This window comes from Diuraphis noxia, unplaced genomic scaffold, assembly GCF_037042655.1.
Source record: "Diuraphis noxia isolate RWA-SAM2 unplaced genomic scaffold, SU_Dnox_SAM2 contig0004, whole genome shotgun sequence".
NCBI classification, from domain to species: Eukaryota; Metazoa; Arthropoda; class Insecta; order Hemiptera; family Aphididae; genus Diuraphis; species Diuraphis noxia.
The window spans coordinates 44,057,039-44,083,023 of record NW_028301714.1 but is presented as its reverse complement, the minus strand read 5'-3'; the positions used below and the strand labels follow the sequence as shown (position 1 = coordinate 44,083,023).

Genomic DNA, 25,985 nt, shown 5'->3' with positions numbered 1-25,985 from the left:
GCATTATATCAGAAAATATAATATTATAAACTATTATAATACAAATCCATCTTATTTAATTATTGTTTTTAACAATCTATAATATCATAGAAATTGATATTATAATGTATTCTTTTGTATAGGTGTATACCTAATAATATTTGGTCACTGTTTTAGATTCCGAACGAAGTGATTTCTAATTGAGTCCACTGGTGCTATTAAAAAAAAAAAACAAACCATATAGGTGTAATATAAAGTAATAAAGTATAATAAACATATAAATAGTAATGTATTTGATGGTATTTGAATTATATTACTGAATTATTACTATTAAAATAACCACACGTGGTTTAATACACTATGTGAATTGAATTGTCATGTATTTATAATTCACGTGAGCCCATGATAAAAAAATTGGTTCACTATACTATAAGAGCGTAACCGCCACAAGTTCTGATTGTATAGTCTTAAACTCTTAACAACATATGTCAATACGTCATACAATGCAACAGAAAGATCTGACAAACGAAATAACTTATGTTCTGATCAATATTTTTAAATTTTTTACACGTATAGGTATAGTTTAGTAATATAAATTTAAAAAAAAGTTCTATGATAAGTGCAGGCGCAGCATCAACAAATTTTAGAGAGAAAAAATATTAATTAGCACAAAAGTTATTTCATTTATCAAATTTTTCTATTATACTCTGTTTAGTCCATTAGGTAAATCTTCAATGATCCTTAGATGATTTACTGATGTGATAAAAAATTTATTATAATATGATTCGCCACCACTATACTCGTCAGAGCAGTAGGCAGTAGCACTTTTTTGTACTAAAACATCCTTTTCTACCATAGACTATTAGACTTAAAATATAAATTATAAGGCTATGTTTTCTAATTATGGTATAGGCTAAATAAAGATATAGTCGGTATGATAAGATACGCATCAGGCCTCACCAGTTATTTATTTTGGTATCAAAATAAAGTCGAAAAGCTAAAGAAAATAAAATCTTTGAGCTCGACATAGGTAATTAGTTTGACTCTGTTTGACAACACTTTTTTTACATACAAAAATTTGCACTTAGACCATGGTTTGGATATTCTGCGGTCCAGCGTCGTCATCGTCACGCAAAAAGTAATGTATAACAATTTTACGTTACTCGCAATAATAGTTAGGCGTGATGTGATGCGAGATTGATTATGTCAGCGGTCGGATGTCGTCATGACCACGCGAAAAGTAACCTATAACAAATTCTTATTAACTGCATTAGTACGGCGTTTACCACATGGTTTGAATTTTCAGCAGTTTGACGTCTTCATCGTCACACGAAGAGTAACGTACAAAAAATTCACGTTACTCACAATAATATAGTTCGGCGTCAACGGCATGGTTTGGATTGTCAGCTGTTCGACGGCGTCATTGTCTCGCGAAATGAAACGTATAACAAATTAGGGTTACTCACGATACGATAGTTCGGCGTGCGTGGTGTGTTTTATTATGTCAGTTGTCCGACTTCGTCATCGTCATGCAAAAAGTAATGTATAACAATTTCGGGTTATGCCGTGTCCTACGTGAATCCGACCTATGCGACGAAAAGCAAAACAGTTTGTATTTTGTCGTATCGGACGCATCGTATTGCGACAGAACAGCATGTTCAGAATAGAATTCGTTTGCACGAGTCGCACTCGTCGGATTCACGTAGGACACGGCGTTACTCTCAATAGTTCGGCGTGCGAGGGGTGATTGATGATGTCAGCAGTCCGACGTCGTCATGTTTACTTGAAAAGTAACTTAAAACTAATTTTCATTATTGGCAATAGTACGGCGCCAAACGCATGGTTTAGATTTTCAGCAGTTCGACGTCTTCGTGTGTCGTCACACGAAATGTAACGTACAACAATTTCGCATTACTCGCAATATTACGGCTTCATCACAGTGGTAATTAGTTTGACTCTGTTCGAACGACACTCTTTTTGCCTACGAAAATTCGCACAAACCGTATGGTTTTGATCATCAGTGGTTTGATATCATCATGGTAACGTGATGTCGTGGTATGTAACCTATAACAAATTGGCGGTACCTCGCTTAAGACGATTTCCCGGCTAATACGCTCATTTTTACGAGTCCCTTGATTTTGACAACATTTAACATGTAATCAACTCTGGATAATACGCTCCATGTTCCCGGATAAGACGTTCGTCTTGCTAATGATGTTAATAGGATGATACAACACAGATTCTTCCAGTAACAAATGCACTCGATCATGTTAATGAGCTAAGAAGATTAATTGCATCTTTTGACAATGCTGACAAAACGTTATAGCATCTTAATAAAATCGAAAACTTCTTGTATTCAAAAAACATAAAAAATGTGAAACAAAGAAAGATAGATGATTTTTTTAAATAGGTAATATAAAGTAATATGTAATATAAATGTAATAATTCACTATGCTGAAAAAAAAAATATAATTTATATTGTTCCCGCGTAATACGATTTCCCGCTTAAGACGCTATTTTTAACTGGTCCCTTGAAGAGCGTCTTAAACGGGTTCTATACTGTTTTTGTATTTGGTTTTTTTCACGTTAGCCTATTACTAATAATTTAAGTCGAACTCTCTCCCATTGACCATCTATACCTACGCCCCTGATCACGCGAAAAGTAATGTACAAAAAATTCGCATTACCCGCAACAGTTTGGCGTGCGAGGCGTGATTGACTGTGTTAGCGGTCGAACGTCGTCATGATCGCGCGAAAAGGAATGTACAAAAAATTCGCGTTACTTGCAATAGTACGGCTTCATTCCAGTGATAATTAGTTTGACTCTGTTCGACTGACACTCTTTTTGCCTACGAAAATTCACACAAACCGTATGGTTTTGATTATCAGTGGTTCGGCATCGTCATCGTCACGCTAAATAAAACACTTAACAAATTAGCGTTACTCACAATAGTTCGGCGTGCGCCCTATGATTGATTATTTCAGCAGTCCGACGTCGTTATGATTACTCGAATATTAATGTATACAAAAAATTCGAGTTATTCCCAATAGTACGGGGACCATCGCATGGTTTGGATATTCAAGCAGACTGAAGTAGTCATCGTAACGCGAAAAGCATTTTATAATTAAAATTTCAGCATTGACAATAGTACGGCGTCAAACGCATGGTTTGGGTTTTCAGCGGACCGACGTCGTCATCGCGACATCGCCATGCAAAAAGTAATGTTAATAAATTTCGCGTTACTCTTAATCGTTCGGCATGCGAGATGTGATTGATTATGTCAGCGGTTGGACGCTGTTATGGTCACTCGATATGTAACCTATAACAAATTGGCGTTACTCACAATAGTTAAGCTTTGCGGTGTGTTTAATATTATGTCAGTGGTTCGACGTCGTCATCGTCACGTAAAAATTAATGAACAACAATTTCGCGTTACTCCCAACAACTGTCGTGCAAGGTGTGATTGATTACGTCAGCGGTCAGACGCCGTCACATTGTCATGCAAAAAGTAACCTTTAACAAATTCGTATTAATCGCAATAGTACGGCGTCAACCGCATGGTTTTGATTATCAGTGGTTCGACATCGTTATTGTAAACTTAATTTACAGATTGTGTGTTTTTAAAATAAAGTTTAAAAAAATCGTAATGGTAAAGTTTTACTATGAACTGTGATATATTGTATAGACTTAAAAAATGTAAATACGATTCGTATTGTTTTTATTATTACATAATACAACTATTTTTAACAAATGTATCGGCAACTATGGCCATATTACGTGCGTTAAATATTATTTTTACTTTTAGTATTCTCATACATCAGAACACGAATATTGTGTGCATATACCAGGCCAAAGGCAAATTTTCTGTTTTCAATGTATCAACTGCATAGCCTGATTTTACTGTTCGGTTTAAGACACATTTAAATAGGACGAGGATTCGTCACTAAGAACCCAGGTGGTCGCCCATCCGGGAACTAGCGACGCTTGTAGTCGATGCATTGATCTTAGAACAAGTAAGTGAGTGCGGCCAACCTCTGTACCACTACATAATTTATTATATGTGACTCATAGTACTTAAAGTCTATTTTTCATCAAGTTCAAGTATGTTTATTTTTTTGTTTATTTAGATTATAATTACAATACGTATGGCATTTAAAATATTGAATATGTAACAAATACATACGCAACGACTATAATTTTGTTTTCAAATATTCAAAATTTTAAATTTAAAAATTCAATTAGACTAGTGAAAAAAGTAAATGACTATTATAATTTCCAATACCCTATAAAAATAAGATGTTTAAAAATTACTGCATTTCTCAAAAAAATCACCTCTCACTAGATCTTATTTATTTCCAATACCTATTACTAAAGATTCGGATTAATTTTTTAAAACAAGTAATAGAGGTTGCTTTCAATTTCGTAACGTAATAATTCTTATTAACCGTAACCAAATACAAAAGTTGTTTTTCTTTTACCAAGACAAATTACTATTACGAATCTTATTATTTAGATATCTCTTTACGTATTATTCGAGTAAGGACTTTTTATGCATTTTTTATATTTTTTTAAACATTTTTTTTTTTTGTGAAGGTGCCCTAGCTAAATATTTTCATGAATCAAGGTATAATTATAAAATACATTAAATATGACATTTGTACTGAGTGTTTAATTATTTATTTTTCAATTTATATATATATATATATATATATAATATATGTTACATATAATGTAACAAATTACATATGGTAAGTACATCAAAAATTGTAATTTTAAACTGCATATATTTGATGAATTTTTAGTACATAAAAGTCCTCGCTCTAGAGTTATTACTTATTAATTTTACTTACAATCATGCCTACTTCCAAGTTTATTATTTTAATCACAGTTAAAGTCCAGTCTTCTAAAGTACTTAAATAAAAGAATTCAAATACTTTATTTTAAATTTGAATACCTCAAAAAAATATTTTGAGAAACAGAATTTATAATAATATGTTTATTATGAATTTTAATCAATCGAATACTCAAAAGCATTTTTATACTGAATATTAAATTACTTTTCATACCGTGTATTTTGGGGATACTTTGCACCAAATTTCTTGTTTTCTTAACTTAAAAACATACACTGTCACTTTAATAATTATGATAGAATTTTACTTGTTTCACGGTCCTCTAGTTGCATATACTAAGAATGATCCTGTGTAAATAAAATTTGATCAACTTAAAAATTTATTTTTTATTTGGTGCAAAGTTATATGTGGTGTTGTGTAACTTTGCACCAATATCAAAAATTCACCTAAATTCAGTTATAAACAAAACTGGTGTAATGTTAGATACACAGTTCCTAATCTATATTGTGTAAAAGACCAAAATGAACACAATTAAGAAAAAAAAGGCATAATTTAAATAACAAAATATTCATTTTTTCATAACATTTCTTTTTTATTAATTAACATAAATGTATTCTTTCAACTTTATAAAATGTGAAAAATAAAAACTTAAAATATTAAACTTTTAATCTATAAAGGAATATAAGTTGGTAGTTCATATCACTTTTTTTTATAAAACTTAACAATAAAAATAGACTTAAACTTTTAATTAATCAGGTACTTTAATGTTTTTATCACAGCTTGTATAGATTGTTTTTAATTCAACAGTCTTAAAATAAATTAAATAGGTTAACTTACCTATCATTTTTCAATATGTACATTAATTTAAATATTCTTTTAAATAACAAAAATAATTAAATAATAAAAACAACTGTCAACCATGGCTTTTATTCATAATAGGATTCTAACTCTTTCACCTTAAAATAGCCCCTTTTAATCAATTTTGGAGTATTTATTTTCATAATAACATCTTTCCAGTCGTAGAACAACTCATCTGGTTTCATCGGCCATCTGTAAAATGTTTTAGATATTTCCATTGATTGTATAATAGCACCTTCTTCAGTTGTACTAATAATGAGCCCAGGGTATAATGTTTCTACGAGTATGTATTCATATTCTCTGTGTAATCATGATATTGTCGTGAGCCAACTGCTCCTTTGTGTACCTTGGGCATCCTAAAAAACAAATATCTATTATTGTTCTGTATAATACATTATAATTGTGTTACTTTGCACCAATCGTATTGAGGTGCAAAGTTGAGCAGAAATTAGACAATTTTGATTTTTTTTTACATACGTTTTTATAGCTATGAAAAAAGTTGAATTGAACTAATTGCCTGCGGACACCACTACTCCCTTTCCATTTTTCCAATCGAAATATATCCATAGTTTATTTTTGTGTAGACAATTTGTAGGGTTATTACCTATATTATTATAGGGTATTTGTATTTTAAGATTCTTTTCTACGTATTCGGCATTGATGACATAACTATTCTACCTAAGTAATCCCCCTGATCTCTCACTCCCTATCAACCTCACTCTGTCTCTCTCTCACCCTTTCACTTTCCCACCCACTATCTTACACTATCCCCTTCACCAACCGTTTATCTCATCCCCTCTCCCATCACTTCCCAGTTTTCCACTCTCATCCTCTCCAATTTCCACCTACTTTCTCACACCCTTTATCTCACTCACTGTCACTCACTCCCTATTCTCTCTACCCCCTTCCTCTTTCTCACACACACACTAACACTATCTCTCTCTACGCTTTACACCCTCACACTCATAGTTTCTATAGTACCTACAGGTCATCGTACCTGACAATCGGTGAAAATATTTAAATATCACTGAGGAAATTATTTAAAAAAAAAAAAGATTTAAATATTACACCTGACCAATTTCCTAATTTTTAACCAGTGTTGGTGAGTTGCGGCCCAAACCCTAAATAACGTACGAGTTTCGGCCCGGGTTTATGAGAGGTACGTACGAGTAGCGGCCCGGGTTTATGAGAGGTACGTACGAGTTGCGGCCCGGATTTATGAAAGATACGTACGAATTGCGGCCATACAATAATGTATATATTACATATATATATTATATATTATATGTCTATATATAGTAATAGTATATAAACATCATCATCACAATATTATGTAGGTATTTTCTAGTATAAATAAAATTGTCGTTCTTATATTAATATTGGTCGTAAATAAAATAAAAGTATTCATAAAATTATATAATATAATATAATATATTAATATTATGACATAATATTTTAAAAAAAAAATAAAAGTATAATTGGTGTAATATATTATGATAATTATGTCCAAAAAAAATCAAAGCATTCATAATGTAAGTCATATATGGCAGATAATAAGATAAAACCATCTATATTATCTTTATCATATTATACCTATACAAAAATATAACCTGAATAGTAATGGTCTATGCATAGGCGTGCGCAGATCTTGCTGACAGGGGGAGCTGCAGAATGTATATATTATATACAGTATTATTAATAATATATAGTATATTAAATATATTATATACTATATAATATTATAATATATAATTGAATATTATTTTGGTTATTAGTATTATTTCCGCGTATCTATTAACATACATTATCAACGCGGATCGCTTGTGGTTTGAACAAAGTTGAACTTTGACAACACAAAATTATCGTGCGCCGTATACTCAATATTTACAATATATTATTCATTGACTCGTTGTAATATAAAATTATATTATAATGCTTTTTTTTTAAAGCCTTATTTAGTAGAAAAAAATTAGCCCGCAGGAGGGGCAGCTGCCCGCCCTGCCCCCTTCGTGCACACGCCAATGGGTCTATGTATTGTAAAAATAAATTTTCTTAATCTTTTATAAAATAAAAAATGTGTCTTTATAGTTTATTTCATAGTTTATACACATACCTTAACAACGTGGCTCGCTTTGAATTATTAACTTGGAATTAAAATCCGGCTCGCAAAATTAAGCTTAGTGGCCACTAAATACCTGCACCAGCCGAGCTTACCCAGACCGGTCCAGAATCGGCCCAACCAGATTTTCTTGAAATAAAAGTTATGGGCCGTGTCGAAATTTAATTTCCTTAAATCAAACTACAAAAACTTTGGACTGGGCTTTCTCCCAACATATTGTACCAGGGCCATGCTGGATTAAAATATAAGGGCTTAACCGTGCTGTGCTTTTTTCTTTCTTTCTTTTTTGTTTTTCTGTTAAAACCAACAGCAGAGGAGGCTCTATGTGAACATTACTACTCCTCTACTGTCATCATTTATTGATTTTTACTTTATGCTATACACTAATACAGTCATATACTCAACACGTAACTTAAATAAACAATTATGGTAACTTCAACTTACAAATAAAGATACTAGTAGCCACCTAGATACTAGTAGTTTTAATGGCCACCCCTGATATAGAATATTTAATATGCAAATAAACGACATTAAACAAATACAACCACTTCTATTAATTTTTAAATCAATATGTTTCATAATATGATATATAAAATAAGATTAAGTGTATTAAATATAATTTATATATATATTATATAAAAAACAATAATAATAAATATTTATATAAGTGTTAAGATACCGATACCACCGATTAATAATTTTACATAATAAAAGTTTTGTATAAAATAAAATAACTAATATAATTTTACCCTCAACATATGTAGTAGATTAATATAATCGCGTAGTTAATAAAGTTTTACAATATAGCCATAGCATAAAAAAAATACAATTATTATAATATTCCTAGATAACAATAACTCATGTGTAACATGATAATATAATTTGACAATATATTAAAATAGGATATAATATAATAAACACTTATCGCAATAAACATTATGGTAACTATGAGAATTTTAGTTCAGTTGCATATTTGTAATTTAAAATTAAATATTATAACATAATGATTAAAAAAAAAAGAAATAAATCACAAAATATTGTAACAAATTATTGTTACTTATACAAGAGTTAATTAAATGTGTTCATTGTTTTTTGGTCTAATTATTGACCGTTAAAAAAAATAATAATAAAATACAAGAATAAAATGTCATGTCCTACAACCTACAAAAAAACATAAACATTATTAAAAATAATAACTATAATAATAATACAAATATCACATTATTCCAAATAATTATAAAGCATTGTGTTGTTTGGCGAAAAAAATGGTAAAATTCACGAAGTACAAATATATTATGAATAATATATTATTACAATAGTTAAGATATGGTGCACCAAGATTAATACTATGACTTTAAGCTTCTTCTACCACAGATATTTCTGATTTCTTTTCACCACCATCCCATTTTAATTCAGCTTGTTTTACACCATTACTGTTGTAAGCGTCGTCCTATGGAATAGAAATAAAAATAAAATTAATTTTTGTAAGATTATACTTATAAATATATTTTAATATAACACATATTAAACAAATTAAAATAATAATTAATAACCAGGACTTGTAAGTTCATGCATTTGCATGTTTTTCTTGTAACACAGGAAAACATACTAACTGAGATACAAATCTGTTTGATAATAAAATTAATAATAAAAATGTAAAGTTTAACAGTGCACGTGTTTGCATGTTTATTTTTTAGTAATTTAGTAATTAGTGCATGTTATCTCATAAAATAAGATGTTTAAACAAATCAATATCTAATTTTTTTTTTTTCTAATTTACTTTCCCGTTTTCAAAATTATAGTATTTGTTTCAATTTATTTTTATCCTTGTACGACTATATCGGTTTTATGTATCTTACGCAGTACCAAGGAAACAATGTTATTGTTACCACTACCATCCTCCACAGTAAAAGTACCTACATTTGAAAATCTAACAATTAATATTTGTAAAAATAATCAAACATTAATTAAAATTGGTAAAGATGACAAACTTTTGAATTCTACAAGGTATATGAATTATTTACAATGAGTGTTATTTAATTTATAAAAATAACCAATTAATAAATATATATAATTTTTTCAATATTTGCTTATGATTTTTTTTTTTTTGCATTATGCATATTTTAAGAGCATAATTTAAAAATGTTAGTGCATATAAATGTATATTTCTGAATTTTTTAGTGCTTATTTCAATGCATATTTTGCCAATTTTTAGTGCATGAACTTATGAGCCCCATTAATAACTTACTTGTTGAGTGGTAAACCCAGTAGAAGTTGTACTTGACCAGATACCATCGCCCCAAGTGGTTATTGTGGCTGTTTCAGAATGCCATTGTGTCTTAAAATAAAAATGAAGCAATTATACTATTGTTGATTAACTGATTAATTTAAATGTAGAGCTGACAAATTCAATTAAAAATGCTAGACATTTTATAGTTTAACATAACCTAAACCTAAATCTAAATAATATAAATTATTAGTGGTATTGTTCTATATACATTTAAAGTTTTAAGAACTTCAAAAATTATTAATGCTTCTTGGACTAATTTTAATATTATACTATGTGAGGACTTCAACTCAATGTAAAAAATAAAACTCACCAAAAATTGTTGTTCTTTTGTTTGAATGTCTCTTTCGATTTGCGCCAGTTCTTCAGTCAATTTATCGGTTTCTTTAGCGGCCACATTATGAGTAGCAAGCTATAAAAAGAATTAATTAGGATGACATTGCTACTATTGCTAATACAAATGTAAAAAAATGTTGAGAAGGACATTACTTTAAGATCATTGATTTTTTTTTCCAAATTTTTCAATTGGTTTTTCATTTTATGTGATTCTGCTATTAAGCTGTAATGATAAAATATGTGATCATACACTGTAACAATACCAACAACTATTAATATCATTAATAATCTATTAATTACTGACCTTTTGGGAGCTTTATGACTACCAAAAAAGTTTGGTGGTTCCATGATACCAGCTGGACTATGTATAGTGATATAACTCTGTCCAATTGCACCAACAGGTGACGCAACAATATGTGCAGCGGCTGGGTAACCTTGAGGTGAATTGAAGTACCAAGATGCGGCTACTGGACTGTTTCGTGCCCCACGAAGTGTACCTAATGGTGTGGTTATGGTCGTAGTAGTTGTAGAGCTGAAAAATTGGGCTTGAGCAGCAGCAGCAGCAGCTGGTGCTGGTATTGACAATGTACATGGTCTACGCAATGATTTGCCATTCTTTGCTCCAATTGCTTGGTTGTTGTTGACTACTGTTGATGATTGTGGAGGCGGAGGAGGTGCTCCAGGATTACTACCATTACCCCCAATAGGTCCATACTTTCCATTAACAGCCAACTCAAATGGCACAAATTCATCTGGATCTGCCAATATTGAATCAGACCTGTCAAAAACATGGATTTTAATACTTATTGAAAACTTTTAGGTATGATATTAAAAATAGTTTTTTCATTTTTTACAAATAATAGCATACTTAGACGTTGGTATTAGCAGAATTATACTCTGTTTGACAAAAGATTAACATATTGGTTTTGAGTTTTTCCGTGCGTCATCATTCTACCGAAACACCAATTACCTTATGGCATGGTGTCGCATGTAGAATATAGATGCATAGAAAAACTGATTTTGGTTGAGTCACAATATGTTCTCTGGTAGAACAGAGTAAAGTTACCTTAGTACCTTCTCCCTCAACACACGCTCATTATTATGCCACTATTTACCTAATATACATGGTTAACAACATTTCTACAATTGTGTAATTTGAGAAAAATAATAACAAAGAACATGGAATATATTTCATTTAACTACATTTTAAATTAATATAATTATAATATAATTAATTCATATGATATGGCAATAATAACACATTGACTTCTCTAGAAATAACTGATTTTTTAAAGAAATCCTATATATAAATATAATTGTAAATATGTCATTTTCATTTATAATAAATAAATAAAAAATATAATATAATGGCTATTACTAATAGACAGTAGTAACATTAGTAACCATACATTTATCTTTTTAGTTACTCAAAAATGTAATTAAAATTATGTTCTACATTTCTTTATTTAACTACTTGTTTTAATTGAAAAGAAATTATGAACAATCCAAGTGCAAATAAACTATTGGCTTCTACAAAAACTAGCCTCAATAAGCTCAATTCTTGGAGGTTAATTAAGAAAAACCAAAACAAAAGTAATTTTTGGATTCATTTTTTGAGTAGTAAAGAATTATTTTTCAATTGTAAAAATATAAATATAAAAGTTAATTGTCATCAAACTTTAATAAAAATTTTAAAAATAGGTCAATCACAAGAAATGCATATGGAATGAACGTTTTGAAATGCTTAAAAATCCCATTAAGATGAAATTATATTATTCATCTGATGAAATAGCATTAAAACCATGTCAATCACTGATAAATGTTAAAAAATGCAAGAATCAGAACCCAACAAATGTATAGGTAATAGTTATATAATATAAATGTGAAAATTATTGTACAAATGAATAAACATATATTTTTCTTACCTGATTAACATGGGTCGTCCAGTTTGAATATTGACTGGAGAAGGCAGTCCTGTTTTAGTGTGAAATAATCCATTATCCCACATTGAATAACGATCAAAATCCTTTAATATGAGACAGGCATTTATTGAGTAATTATAATAGTAACTGTTTGCTTCTCTATTGATTTTATGTGATTAAAAAAAAATAACATACCATTTGATCCGGTGTAATAGAACATGCTGTCATTACCCTGTCTATTTGCCCCATAAGTTCTTGTTTGCGATTCTGAAGGGACATTAAACTTGACGATAAATTTTTCTAAGACAAAGTATTTTTTAACATGAAACATTACAATTTACTATAATATAGTGCACAATTCATTTCATACCATTTTATTAGAATGGCCAGGAATGTTTTGATCCATATACATTTTATTGTTTGGATTTATTAGCATACCATGTGGATGTGGTCCAGGACTAGATAAATATTTGTACATTAATTTTGTTTTCAAACTCAATATCACTAAATGAGGCATCAATTAAATATTATTTATTAATAATTCTTACCCATACATTTCATGACCATATTGTCCTACAGGATATATTTGTTGTTGACTATTCTGATAATAATTCTGACCAGCTGGTACAATATATGAATGTTCTACAGGAATAGGAGTTAACTCTTGAGTATCTGAAAAGTGTTTAGGCAATTAAAGAAAAAACACAAACATATATTAAAAATTAAAATATTTTAAGATGGTACTTTCAGGCAACATCATTGGTTTTTTATTATGGATAAAATCAAACTGTTCTTTTGGCATAAAATTTGGTTTATTTGTCAAATAATCATGATCAACAATCATTGGTGCTAATCGACTGTTCTTCCGGTTCTTATTCCTATATCTAAGAATAAAATAAGAATTATACATATGAATACCTAAATATGTAGAGTAATATTTACTTTTCTAATTCTTCTTCTGAATGAGCAAATGTACAACCACCACCTCTTGGACATGTACCTCGCATCATTAAGTCTCGGCATAAGCTGACTTTATACCTAGGTACATTTGTTTGGTTTTGTATAGATTCGTTTTTTAATCCTTTATTAGTATTTCCATGGGACTTGACAAAATCAGTCAAACCTGCTACTACTATTCTAGCACTTTCAAGAACAGAATGCAATTTTTCCCAAGTACACCATTCCAGACCTATGTTGAATAAAATTTAAATTATAGTGGATTCAAATATTCAAAATAAGCATAAATCTCACTAGGATTAGGGTCAACTGCAGCCAAAAGTTCAAAATTTGATCTTAACGATGATAATTTAGCTGGATCACCAGTTCGCTGTAAAGCTATAATAAGTTCCTGGACAGATTGTGAAAACGACTGAGGACTTTGTAACTTATCCATAATACTTTGCATGTGTGATTTGTGAGCTGAATCACCATAAAGAAGTGCTGACCATTGGTCAGGTGCTATGCGAAGTCCGGCTTCAGTAGCAATTTCTACAATTTGGGCATCATGTTCACGTCTTAAACTCTCATAAGTACGAAACTCTTCTTTCAACTGCATTAATGAAGAATCACCATCACGCTTAGAAACCTAATAAAATTATTTATACGATAAAAAGTCAAAACTAATAATATCATAAATACAAATAATTTGAAACTTAGATAACACAAATAGACTAAACAAAATATTATAAAATACATAATTTATATTAAGCATACGTTTTAATTTATGAATTACAATGATAATTAATGTCTATAACCAGTAAGACTAACTATAAAAGAATACTTTACATCAAAAATTACAAGTATATCTGAGAAACCCAACATTCAATTTTAATATGAAGAAACCAGTACTTTTATATAAAATGTATTTCTGTTTTTTAAATATGATACAAAATTATGGAACAAATTATTTTAAATTTAAAAATATTATTTCATGTTTTTATGTTACAGGGGATGATAACTAACATTTATTTCCAGTACTTAAAACATGGTTCCTAATATTCAATACTAAGTATAAGCTAACATTTGTAATAGGTATTAACTTTTGCTCAAATAATAAGCAATGAACATACCTTAAAACATGAAGCTCTGTAAAGTAGTTGAACTACATGGCCAATACTAGTTTTAGATGCTTGAGGAAAATGTGGTTCTAATCGTTGAACAACAAACATTACTAAGACTTTTCTAGATAATGCAGAACCATCCTCCAAAGCTAGTAGTACCAATTTTAAAACTTCTTCCTGCATTGCTGGTCCCAAAAACTGACAACCACGAGCTCGAACAGCAGCCCATAAATTTGTAGACAGTTGTTGAGCACTTTGATGATGGAGTATAAGTTCTGTCATACTACGCTCACCTAGAGATCTAGCTGCTCTTATGGCTCTCATACGACCTTCGTTTTCTAAAAGTTGACAGTTAACTAGAGTCACCAATTTACGCTGCATAGGTCGCGAAAGTCCAGAACTTGTTGATTGACCACCACCTAATAAGTTAATTAAAATATTTATATGTGCTAAAAATTGTAGTGTATCAAATTAAAAATATATATATACCAGTTGCAAATGATTTAAGGTATAATGCTAAATGTTCCACACATTTTTTTGATTTATTATATAGCAGCCGTTCATCAGATGACATATTCTTTAACATGGATTTTGGAATGTTTTCAGTGTTTGGTATTGATGCTCCCACCAACTGAAGTAGAGCATAATTTATTGGAAGTTGATCAATTTCTATGTTTATTAAATTCTGTAAAAAAAAAAATGTTAATAAATAAAAATGTATTTAACTAAACAAATTGTACCCAAAACAAAACAAAAATTATAACAATTTGTATCAAATACAAAAATTAATTCTAATGACTTAAGGTAAATTTTTTTTTTTTGATAACTTAAATAACTAAAATTTTAATTTTACAACAATAATTTATTACTTGTTCACTAAAATCAAATATGAGAATATATTATGAAGTATTCACCAAATTGTATTTGTTATTTATTATACAAAAAATTGTCCTTCAAATACGGTAACACTAAATTGGTTTTTAATACTTCAAAATTATATATATTGTTTTTCTTCTTGAACATAAAGTTACCAATGCTGTATTATAATTTAATTAAAAATAAATAAATAATTATCTACATGGTCTTATGTAAAAATAAATATTTTATAAAATAATGATGAGTATAATAGGTACAAATACTAATTTGTGACATACTTATTTTATACACTGAGGCAAACAAACAAAAGATCCATTTAATAACAAAAGAGAAGACACACAGAGCTTCATTATTTTTAGAATTATCTTCACGAATTAAAGAAAATATAACTAATAAAGAATACACCTTAATATTCATAATCAACATTCAATAGATTCAATGCTTTCAAATACAAAGATATAAAGACATTTACTTGATGACTAAGCTTTTCAAATCATAGAAAGAATTAAAAGGATTTTTAAAAATAAAACACATCTAAATTAATATAATATAGGGAATAGGTAGATATCTAACAAATAGAAAGAGTTTTGGATAAGAATAATAACTAACTATTACTATAAACAAATTTAAATTTTAAGATTAATAGAGCAAAAAAATGTATTTTAAGTATAAACCTTAGTTTTAATTAGGCATGTAGATTAGAATTGTTATATTTTTAAACTTGAATAGTTAAATTATTTAAATTTAAATAATAACATACGGAAAGAACAAAGTATATTTATTAATACTAACTTATTTTCAATATTCACCATTATTATACTCAATATGAGTTTGTGTGATATCATTTAAACTATATCTCAATAGATACTTGGTTAATATATTAATTCTAAGAAAATTTTCAGTTTTTATTCAAATGTATTGTTAGGTTCTATATCTGGTGGAACACTTCACATTAATACTATGTAAACAAAAATATTTGGCCACATAATTCATAATTATTTTTGCATAATACGTTTAGTATATTATACACAAACTGAAATAAACAAAAAGGCAGCTGATATTCACAATTTATAACAAATCAGAATATCATTTACCATACCTACTTTTTTGTAACAAATGTGTTAAACAAAGACTGATAAAATCAAGTGCAATTTATATATTTATATATAAACTGATGTAATGGACCATAGCCCAACTATCATTTTAAACTCAAATGTACTCAACATTAATAATACATATTAACATTATCTTTAACAATTCATTAAACTCGAGTACTGATGTAGAAGTTAGATAGTAAAAAGCTTAAGAGTGACATTTAAAAATCTTTTGATATATAATTAAATAAATCATACTTAAAACAAAATTCATAAATCGAAAACAATGTCAACATAATAAACAAACAATTGCAAACTCACTTGATCAAATGGGCATTGTTTTTTTGGTAGATTTGACAGGCATGATTTGCACACCGTGTGAGCGCATCCCAAACTAATGGGATGTCGGGTCTTGATGTCAAAACCATTACAGCATACTGGGCATGCCAGGAAATCGGTCCACTGCGGAGCTTGAATAGGCATAACTGAGAACAAATATATATTTTTAAGTGAGCGCCAATAAACGACTACGCACACACAATTGTTGGGAACCACTTAAAAAATCTCTTACCTGTTGTTCACTTAGTCGTTTTGTCTTGAATTTTATATTATGGACGGACTTGCGACACTCGACCATTGAGGTCGCGAAAAACAGATCAAAACTGCTTTAGACGATTAGACGGGATGGTCGATTGTTGGTGGTGGTGTAGACGTACCCAACGACGAAGATATGATTATATATGAAGAACCTTGGGTAGCGATTCAATCGCAGACAGCAGAAAGGTTTCTTCTCCTTTGCGACGACGACGATGAGTTTATTTTTACATGGGAAATACGCAATTAATACCGATGAACGTCAAAAGGTAAGAGCGATGGAAAGTGCAAAGGTTTTTTTATTATTTTATTTCTTCTCTTCTTTTATCTCACTGCCACTCACTATTACGGGCACTACGCCACTGTGACTTATGAGCTATGAGTAATGACAACAAGTCAACAACAATAATTGAACAATATAATCGCTATCAAGTATTCACCTCGCCGAGTTCTATTTACACACCGTTTTCGTAGTTTCGTACGTATTTTCACATTGTGTCGTCATCTATTATGATCTCACGACGTTGTCGAATGTCGACTTGGTGTACGTCGACTACGTCGTTATCACGATCACACTCACACACACTCATACTGGGCGGCAGGCATTATAGATCGAACGTCAGATGGTGGGTGTTGTAGACGTAGAGCTTATATTGCATATAAGTTAAGTTGTAAGGTGGCAACCGTCGAAAGTGCCCGCGAGCTAACGGTTTCGATGTGTGGCGCGTTCAAAACCTCTAAGCACCGCATAGATATTTTGTCTCATAGCATAATTTAGTATTAGCTATTTATTTACTATAAATCATGATATGATACTCTCATGACAAATATTTTGAAATGTATTTCATATGAAATAGTATAATATATTTCATATATTCTGTGGTATCACGTTGGACGTGTATACTGTATAGTGTGTGAATAGAATAGTCTCTACCTCTGCCATTCCAATGGCTTCTGATTGTGAGAAACGGTTATTGAAACAATTTCTGGACGGGATCGAAACAAATTAATTATGCAAAATCGTTCGATCTGTCTACCACGGTGGTGGAATCTCTGTAAATACCAGAGAAGGTAAAGCAATAGGTAACATCTTAAATTATATGTAGCATTAATAATGTTATAACTGTAACACAGATCTTTATAAAAACAATAAGAGCTTATGATGAGACAATTAATGCAACTAAAAAATAAACTGTTTATGTATGTAGAATAATTGTTTAGTTATATGTTTGAAACTTATGTATGGTGTTAACAGACGCTGTGAGTATGGGTTTTTTTTTCATTTTATATTCCTTATATGTTCCCCTTCAAATCGAAAAAATCTTTCGCATTTTATTCCTTATATTAAGTTAAAGTTCAAAAACATGTTCTAGATGCCGAGTTATTACTGTTGTCTCAACTTATTGTGCGGGTATTGTCCAATAAAAAAGTACAAATAACTTGGGTTGTTAAAGTTTTTGTTGTAAAAGGCTTAATAACTACCACCGATATTACAAAAGCAGATTTGTGTTTGGCTTTTAAGTCATTAATCGAAAGTCAACCAGACTATATCAGACCGGCAGTACAACCTATCCAAATATCTGTCCCTAATAATATACTTGCAGTTTCTCAGAGTAACAATATGATGCATACTCAATCATATAAAGCAGCTATTCAACAGGTACCTATATATATTGTAATAAAAAAATCCAAGTTATTTTTTTAAGCAACCATGAATCTATTTCTTGTGGCCACTATGTAAAACAGATATTTTTTATGTTAGCCATATTACTTTTCATATGTAATATTTATAATGATATTTATGTTTTTAATTACTATCTACTTAAAAATTACTTGGTAAAATTATAAACAGTAATACCTATTAATATTATACTGTTACTATTACTATTACTGGTACTATTATTCTTACTGTAGATTATTGAATCTCAAGTGGATTTAAAATAATATCACATAACTAATACTTATTATTTTTTATAGCTTTTTATTTTTGTTATTGTTTTGATAAAGTAAATTATATAATTTATAAAATAACAATATTTTAAATGTTTATGTATATCCAGACTTTGATTACAATATTGACTGTAAAAATGGACTGTTAATTTTCTAAACAAAAAATCATATTTCCTATTCCTACAGTAGAATAAAACACACAGCTTAACTGATTATAATATTAATCTATATATTTTTTTAGATGTTTATCAAAAACTTGAAATGCATATGATTATTCATTTTAATAATGAATAAAATTTTAAAAATAAATTAAGGTTTTGAGAAAATTCCCTTAATTTTTTTAATTAAGTATTTCAATAATTAATTATTATAAGTTTTACTGTAAATTTTAAATAAATAAAAAGGTTTGCATATTTTTTACATATTTTCATGATTTTGACTGCATATTTTTTACATATTTTCATGATTTTAGCTGCATATTATATGGCATAATTCGATAAAAATCCACACTCTAGTCATCAGTGCACTAGAAGCCAATTCAAAATCTCGAAAAGATTGTGATAATGAATTACTAGAAGAATTTATAGAAATGTTTGCTAAACATTTTTATGACTTATTAAATGATCTTGGTAGGTATTCCTGGAAAAACTCAACAAAACTGTTGTCATTTTTATGAAAATTGTACAATGTCATTGAAAATTCTTGGTGGAAGCAATGAAATCCAGCAGACTTATGAAGATTCTATATCTACATTGAAGTGTTTGTTAAGTATCAAGAAAGAGCACATGCTCTTTATTTCACCAAATTTAGACAGTGTTAAATGGAAAAAAGAATCACGTGGATGAGTAAAAGTGCATATAAACCATGGTTGTCATAGGTATAATATGCAGTGGCATAGTCAAGAATTTTGCATTGAGGGAGGGGGCTATAAGGTTTTTGTGAAATAATTTGTTTAATATAAGCAAAAATTAACACAATGGGGGAGCCTTTAGCTCCCTTAGCTATGCACCTACGCCTCTGCCTATTACCACTAGAAACACGGTGGTTGTCGGTTATTAAGATCGTTAAATCATGGCTTAAAGTTAGAAAATAAGGCAGTCCAATCGTTACCCACCACCTGTTTGGGCTGTTCCGACGTCAGACAGTAAAGTTCAACCTTCAATGGGATATTGGAGCCGCGGAGTGGTATGAAAATAAAATAATATGATATGATTTATGATCTTAGAGTATGTCTAGTGTTATCAACTGTTATTGGTATCAGCTGAGCTTGCTGTAGGGAACGAAGACCATATGTATTATCATATCACAATATTCACAATATGAGTGACATGACACCTAATCTGTATTCTGTGAGGACGAACACTACAAATTGATTAAAAATTTAAATTGGGTTCCTTTACAATACATTTTCTTAAATTAAAATTTAATATTAATTATTATTACTATACTATGTATATTTTATCTTAATCCATTCAATTTCTTCATTTTTTGCTCTTTGGTAGTTGGTACATTCCATAATAATTGTCTATTCTTATATTATAGTGTTAATTCTAAATAAAAGGTGTATTTATTAAAATTAACACAATGAAATGAAGAATATATTTTGAACACATAACAATGGGAATCTATGGTGTGTACATTGTATCAAAATCAGGGGGGCTAATATTCAACTACGATTACAATGTGCCCAAAATCGAAACCGAACAGACATTTGGTTATCCACTAGATCTAAAACTAACTTGTGAAAACAACAGACTATTAGTTTCATTTGGTCAACGAGACAACATCAAAGGTACTGTGCTTATCAAAGATTATTAAAATATCATGTTAACATATATTTATAAAATTAAATAAATATTCAAAAATCAATATGAACTGTTCAAGACGTTTCAGATTAACATGTGTTTTTGTATTTTCAGTTGGTCATGTATTATTAGCAATCAACGGAGTTCCTGTTTCTGGTAGAAAACTAGAAGATGGCAAAGATGCAATAGAGATGTTAGATGATGCTACTAATTACCCACTTAATTTAAAATTTGGTCGGCCAAAAATGACTATCAATGAAAAGATATTCTTAGCCAGCATGTTTTATCCATTATTTGCTATTGCATCACAATTGAGTCCAGAACCCAGGAGTTCTGGAATTGAAACTTTAGAAGCTGATACATTTAAACTACAATGTTTTCAAACTCTGACTGGTATTGAATACAATTATCTAAATTAATAAACTTCATTGGTAAACTAAAAATTGTATATTTTAGGAGTGAAATTTATGGTAATTGCTGATCCAACACACGTAGGCCTTGAACAACTTTTAAAAAAAATTTATGAGATATACGCCGACTTTGCTCTAAAGAATCCATTTTATTCCTTAGAAATGCCTATTAGATGTGAATTGTTTGATACTAATTTGCAAGCACTTTTGGAACAAGCAGATAAAAATGGTATAAATAGTATTTAATTTAATAAGCACTTTGTTTTTACATATATTTATTTATATTTCACCAAACCCTTTGTATTCAAAACTAAAATGTATAGCCAATATCATATTTTTTATAGCATTACTGCAAATTATTTAAATACAATAGGTTTATAACTATAATTGAATTATTTGTAATCAAATCTTTTAAATTTAAATTTAAACATTGTAATATTATAATAAGCCTAAGCTCAATATTCAACATTGTTAAGATATCATTTATGAATAAAGTTTAAATGATTTTTTTTAAATTATTAAAAAACACTAATTTTATTGTAAACACTATGAATAATATTTAATTTACCAACTACACATTATTTTCAATAATTTATTGTGATATAACCTTCACTCATGTGATTTTTAATTTTTTTTATTTTTTATTGATAATAAGGCTTCAACAACAAGATCATTAGCCTGCGGTAGATTTACATTATCATATACAATTGAAAAGACTATTATTCTTTTACTGCTTTATACTAGGTACTAAATAATTTTATCACATATTATATAAAAAAAAATATATGTATTTATTTTATTGATTCTGCAGCACATCATATTTAGGAATATAAATATTAAATAATGAAATGGCAATGGCTATACTAATATTTTATATTATACAAGGAAATAATATATAATTTTTTTTTAGGTCCTAAAATGCCTTTAAGTTATACATTTTTTTCGGAAAACTAAATAAGGAATTTTATGTTGCGCATTTGGAAGCTATTTTGGTCTATTTCAGTACTGTCTTCAAAATATTTGAATACCACCACCAAATAAACTAACATAATATTATAAAAATATTTTCTAACTTAAAAATAATTTTTTTTTGCATACTCATAAACTAATATAGTTACTTACAAAATTTTATGTCCATACTGTAGCATATTTCAAGAATTAAAAACTATTTTGCTTTTTAGTGTCCATTTCAGTACTGTATCCTTTAAAACATTGCAGTACCACAAGTCACAACATAATAATAAATAATTCTGATGGAATATTATTCAATTTATTTTCTCCATATTTTAATATTTTAAACGCATGTTTAAATACTTATATAAATGATTTTAAAAGCATATTATTGGGCTGATAACCTTTTTTATAACTATAAGTTATGAATCCTGGTCATTACTATTAGTTTAGCATTATAGAATTTGGAGCCTCATACCTTCCAATTAGCCCCTCTTTAATAGTATATTATGTATTTATATTCAATAATATTTTAAACTAAAAATTACTTATATTTTTTATTTATTCTAAAGAACATGTAAAGTAACACAATATAGTACATACTACATATTCAGTACATATTTTATATTTCACATTTTAGTTCAGTCATATAACATTGATAATTCCAAATAGAACCAGACTTAGTCCATTCATTATATTCTACTTTTCCATCATAGTCTATTAGTATTATTGTGTGAGTTCTAAAATAAAATGCGTTTTTAATTAAAAGTCTTATACTATAATTAAATTATATAATTACAACAATTTACCTAGTACCATATTGACGAGTTGGCATTTCTACAAAAATGGAACTAAATTTCTTCTGGTCATCGGTTCCAGGAAATTTTGGTGTCCGTTTGATCAACTCTTCATCAGGATAATGTCTATAAAAGGTATAAATTTAGTTTTGATTTCTTGTTAACTTTTAGTTTTTCTTACAGCTTATCCCATTTCAAAAGTCCTAGCAGTTCAGCGATTAATGTATCTTTATTAAGACTATGTCCATATTTCTTTACAATGTCTTTAAAACGTTTCTCACCCGCTTCTACTTTTAAAAAAGGTCCATTTCCAAATCCTTGTACACCATTTTGTAGGCGTTTCATTTGTGGTCCCCCATCTTGTACAAAATTGGTATAGAAATATGTTTCTAAAGATGACTTGCTTCAAACACAGGTAAAATAAACAAACATAATATTATAATAAATTACTATTTCAAATTATTTACTTTAACCTCTTGCCTCATGGTAATGGTAATCAGTTTAAATCCATTATACATGTCTTGCGATCCTTGCAATTCTTGCAAATATTCTAGGGCTGAAGAATTGTATTTCACAAAATTTTTAACCAGTTGGCCTCTGGATTTAGCATTTGGTACTTTATCCAATTCAAACACATTTAATAGAGCGGCCAACGTACCACGGATGTTTAGAGCCAACCAAGTGCCACCCTCATTTGATAACATTAAATCACGTCCTGCCATTTAAAACTCAAATTATAATTATTTACAATAATATTACTATGATATTTTTTTACCTCCAATGATGTCTGGGTTCTCTGACCAATAGTTTGCTGGCAATGTCTGACGATTATAATATTCATCTCGGTTTGATGCAATAATCAATTGATATCCGCCATCAATGTGTTGTATACTGCTAATGAAAATAACACACATAATTATGAACCTGGTATTTGAAATCCAAGTCTTATCGATTCAAATATAACATTTGTATTTTTGTAAGAATTATTAAATATTATTATAATATTCAACACATTGTCCAGAAGAACGGCTAGCCTAAGAAGATATAATAATTAAAATAAATAAATAGATATAATTCGATTTATATAATAGATACTCGTACTAGAACAGTACATTAGTACATAATATGTGATGAGTTTTCAATTTTTATCAATAAACTTGATGAACTTGAGATTTGTGAGGTTCGCATAGGTGATGGTATTATTAATTTATAATTAGTATAACAGTATAAAGGTGGATTCACACTGCTCCGTTATCCGTGATCCGTGATTTCCGGAAAAACAATATCTGTGATTTCTCAAAACTAAATTTTTCATTTTTGAGGTGAACATAACGATAAGTAGTGGTAACTGGTAATTTGTTTATTGTTATCACAATCACACCATCTTTATCACCTATCTGTTATCAGTTATTGATATTTAAAAATATAATAATTATTATTACATTACAATATTATAAAGTCAATAGCACAGAATAACATATGAAGAGTGAATACTATTAGAACAATTTAGCTAACTGTTCTGTTGTAAATAATATTATAATGAATAGTAATTATGAATATGAAAAAGCCTTGTGGAGAAGAAAAGTTTTAATAATTTGTGCAATGAGACTACTGGCAAAGAGGCATGTGTATAATCTAATAACTATACTTTAAATACTTGTCTGATTATTTATCAAATATTATAAAATGTAAAATAAATTTAATTTGATAGGAATTCCAAAAAGAGATGGTATGTGCGGCCAATTTTTCAAGAAAGAAGGAACTTGGATCACCACACTTTATTAATTAAAGAATATCAATTAAACAATTCTGCTAAATTTCATAATTTTATGAGAATGAGTTCTTCCAATTTTGAAGATTTACTTAGTATGGTTGGTCCATTAGTATACCGAATTCCAACACGACCTGATGTTTTGTCTCCAGGTGAAATTTTGTCTGCAACTATAAGGTAATTGCTTCATATACATTGTGATTTCTTATACATGCTCACTCCTATTTTTCCCTTAATATTAAGTTTATTCAAATTCTGATTTTTAGCATTTTTAAGTATTGGTAGTAGGTTAAATTAAAGTTCTAAAAAGTAGTTTCTGAGTTATTAAAATGTTTGTACTTAGAATAATATTAATATATTAATAAATAGTTATGAAAAATGACACAAGGGCCCAATATTGTTGGGCCCCCAAATAGAAATTTACTGGCTGTGTGCCTGATTGATAGATCAATGTTCTAATCATCTAAGCCCCAAATCTACCTAACCCATTGCCATAGTCCATAGACATATTGTCCTTAATACACAAAGTTATACAGCTCAAAAACTACATGCTCAAATTTGAAATCAGAATTTGAATGTATAAAAAAAGCTTAAAAATAAGGTGAACATGCTTAAAGAATCACCCTGTATATATTGTATAGATATAAATTATCACTATATATATATTGCTCTCAGTAAAATAACTTTAATGTTCAAAAAGTTTGTAATTATTAATTGTGCTTAGGTATTTGGCTAGTGGTGATAGCATGTCAAGTATTATGTATGCTTTCCGAATAGGAGAATCAACAGTGTCAATTATTGTTAGAGAATGTTGTTTGGCAATATGGAAAGTCTTGAAATTAAAAGTTAATTCTATTTTATAAAACAATAAACTATAAGTATAAATATTCCATTAAAAAAAATGATGTATTCATTGGTTGAACAGTTGTCAGTTTATGAAATTTAGGTTGTCAACATTCTATAAAACAATTTTGAAATTAAACTTAAGATTAATTTATATTATTTTTTAGCTAGACAATAGACGTATATAACCTTACATCTTTTACAATTTAAATTATATATTTTTTCTTTAATCTAGGTTTTATTTACCCCATGTAAACAAGGTTGGATACAAAAAGCAAATGAATTCCATAATAATTGGAACATGCCTAATTGTATAGGCGCTATGGATGGAAAACATGTTGTCCACCAGGTGCTTATCTAAATAATAATATTACTTAAAATTATCTTATATATTAAAAATATACTTATATTTAAAAGGCATTTGCTAATACTGGGTCTGTGTACTACAACTATAAAGGTGCCCATAGTATAGTGCTTCTTGC

General features: G+C 29.0%; 4 protein-coding genes across 8 annotated transcripts; 2 read left to right on the top strand and 2 right to left on the bottom strand.

Annotated features, from left to right (window-relative positions):
- Window positions 1–8,341: 8,341 nt before the first annotated feature.
- On the bottom strand, window positions 8,342–17,096 carry roq (RING finger and CCCH-type zinc finger domain-containing protein roquin). Its single transcript, XM_015521598.2, has 16 exons — window positions 16,954–17,096; window positions 16,704–16,867; window positions 14,902–15,097; window positions 14,422–14,831; window positions 13,604–13,937; window positions 13,295–13,541; window positions 13,097–13,236; window positions 12,901–13,024; window positions 12,723–12,810; window positions 12,548–12,652; window positions 12,356–12,456; window positions 10,735–11,208; window positions 10,584–10,653; window positions 10,408–10,506; window positions 10,056–10,145; window positions 8,342–9,257 (listed from the first exon to the last, which is right to left on the bottom strand). The coding sequence occupies exons 2-16, from the start codon at window positions 16,863–16,865 to the stop codon at window positions 9,162–9,164; spliced, it is 2,736 nt and encodes a 911-aa protein (XP_015377084.2). The 5' UTR covers window positions 16,866–16,867; window positions 16,954–17,096; the 3' UTR covers window positions 8,342–9,161.
- An 819-nt stretch (window positions 17,097–17,915) lies between these two features.
- On the top strand, window positions 17,916–20,208 carry LOC107171359 (uncharacterized). Its single transcript, XM_089227801.1, has 4 exons — window positions 17,916–18,047; window positions 18,111–18,236; window positions 18,350–18,636; window positions 19,399–20,208. The coding sequence occupies exons 2-4, from the start codon at window positions 18,215–18,217 to the stop codon at window positions 19,600–19,602; spliced, it is 513 nt and encodes a 170-aa protein (XP_089083927.1). The 5' UTR covers window positions 17,916–18,047; window positions 18,111–18,214; the 3' UTR covers window positions 19,603–20,208.
- Window positions 20,209–20,397: 189 nt separating this feature from the next.
- On the top strand, window positions 20,398–21,685 carry Trs23 (trafficking protein particle complex subunit 4-like protein Trs23). The gene is made up of 3 exons (XM_015521601.2): window positions 20,398–20,718; window positions 20,846–21,124; window positions 21,188–21,685. Exons 1-3 carry the CDS (start codon window positions 20,544–20,546, stop codon window positions 21,385–21,387), a joined length of 654 nt encoding a protein of 217 aa, XP_015377087.1. The 5' UTR covers window positions 20,398–20,543; the 3' UTR covers window positions 21,388–21,685.
- A 945-nt stretch (window positions 21,686–22,630) lies between these two features.
- Tango2 (transport and golgi organization 2) lies at window positions 22,631–24,202 on the bottom strand. Of its 5 annotated transcripts, none has more exons than XM_089227800.1 (6): window positions 23,991–24,202; window positions 23,665–23,923; window positions 23,357–23,604; window positions 23,171–23,292; window positions 22,902–23,015; window positions 22,631–22,832 (listed from the first exon to the last, which is right to left on the bottom strand). In XM_089227800.1, the coding sequence occupies exons 2-6, from the start codon at window positions 23,801–23,803 to the stop codon at window positions 22,715–22,717; spliced, it is 741 nt and encodes a 246-aa protein (XP_089083926.1). In that variant the 5' UTR covers window positions 23,804–23,923; window positions 23,991–24,202; the 3' UTR covers window positions 22,631–22,714. The 5 variants fall into 5 exon arrangements, with proteins under 5 accessions (XP_089083926.1, XP_089083923.1, XP_089083924.1 ...); XM_089227797.1 differs by having other exon boundaries at window positions 23,071–23,292; window positions 23,370–23,604; window positions 23,991–24,192; XM_089227798.1 differs by having other exon boundaries at window positions 23,071–23,292; window positions 23,370–23,604; window positions 24,002–24,192.
- Window positions 24,203–25,985: the final 1,783 nt, after the last annotated feature.